Source organism: Triticum dicoccoides, unplaced genomic scaffold (genome assembly GCF_002162155.2).
Source record: "Triticum dicoccoides isolate Atlit2015 ecotype Zavitan unplaced genomic scaffold, WEW_v2.0 scaffold130774, whole genome shotgun sequence".
NCBI classification, from domain to species: domain Eukaryota; kingdom Viridiplantae; phylum Streptophyta; class Magnoliopsida; order Poales; family Poaceae; genus Triticum; species Triticum dicoccoides.
The window spans coordinates 1-1,523 of record NW_021192108.1 but is presented as its reverse complement, the minus strand read 5'-3'; the positions used below and the strand labels follow the sequence as shown (position 1 = coordinate 1,523).

The 1,523-nt window shown below is 44.9% G+C and overlaps 1 protein-coding gene across 1 annotated transcript; it reads right to left on the bottom strand.

Annotated features, from left to right (window-relative positions):
- Positions 1-711: 711 nt before the first annotated feature.
- On the bottom strand, positions 712-1,518 carry LOC119343513 (bisdemethoxycurcumin synthase-like; the record flags this gene model as incomplete). The annotated part of the gene is made up of 1 exon (XM_037614431.1): positions 712-1,518. A coding segment is annotated over one exon (807 nt), but the record flags the coding sequence as incomplete, so codon positions are not given.
- Between the last annotated feature and the right edge of the window lie 5 nt (positions 1,519-1,523).

The following is a 1,523-nucleotide window of genomic DNA, read 5'->3' as shown; positions in this document are numbered from 1 at the left end:
TTTTTTTATTTCATACATAAAAAGAGAATGTAAGAAAATATGTACTCGCCATAAAAAATATTTTATGTTATGTAAAATTACAAATGTAAACACATTGTGTAAAACATACATGAAATGTGATTTTTCTGGTCTTATAACCTATATTTTTGTTTTTTGTACCAAATTTTACATATTGAATCAATATGCATGTAAGTGTTTATATTTTAAACATAATTTATTTAGGAAGTGATCGTAAGATTACCTCGGGTATTGAATAACGTATTCTGCATCCTGGGTGATAAATAGTAACACTAATATATTCTACTGGTTGCAACAAAACACTCTGATAACAGAAAATCAATGCACACAACTTTACAGCAAAATATACATCACAACAATATATATACCCGGGTGCCGGAAAAAGAAACTCGGACTGTCCGACATAACAGTAAATAGGACCATCACAGATGTGTGTAGCAAGATGACCATACAGAATATCATTTGATTACTAAGACCTGCAATGCAGACTACAAGCAAACATGGTCTTCGCTAAGATCGTTAAAGCTTGGTGAAAGACCAAATACTCGATCAATAGTCATTCTCACATGGTGATAGTTATTTCATGGTTAAAGTGTGTGTAACCAAAATAGTATAAAAGGTTATTTCTCACAACCTAATTGCGCACATTGACTTTAATCTTATTCTCTGCTGCGTATGAAGCTTAAAGAAGTGCTAATTTTCCTTCAGAGCACTAGTTGCGTGGAGCACCATGGTCTCGATAGTGAAACCTGGTCCAAATGCTACCATTGCCCCCCACTCTGCTCGCTCTCCTTCCTCCTCCATTCGCCGGCGCAGCTTGTCAAGCACGAAGATCACGGTGGCACTAAACATGTTCCCAAACTTTTGTACGACAGTTCGGCTCGCCGCTAGCTTCGTGGGATCCAACTGGAGGGTCTTGTCAAGCTGGTCCAAGATCCCACGGCTGCCCGGGTGCACAGCCCAGAACAGGTCATTCCATTTGAAGTCCATCTCAAGTCGACCAAATGCTTCTGAAAGACAAGGTTCCATGGTGTCCGCTACCAGTGTGGGCAGTTTGGTGTAAACTTTGCCATGAGTGCCGTGGCTCCCCAAGTTCAGGGTGAGCACATGCTCGGTGCTCGGCACGAAGGTCTGAGAGACGGACACCATCTCAAACAGAGGATTCTCAACGGGGTGTATGGGATCGGCGCCGACGATAACCGCGCCTGCCCCATCACCAAACAACGCATGAGTAATGAGGGTGTCTAAGCAGTTCCCTTCGCCGGTGCTGCAGAAGCCAGAAATGGCGAGCTCCACGCAAACCACGAGGACGCGTGCCCCACGGTTGTTCTCAGCAAGGTCCTTGGCTAGACGCAAGGCGGAGCAGCCAGCGAAGCAGCCATTAAGATGGAGCATCGTACGGCACACGTTGGCGCGAAGGCCAAGGAGTGAAACCAAGCGTACATCCGCACTTGGGGCGCCGGCGTCAGAGTTGGTGCTGGCGATAAGGTGGGTGATGTCAGTGG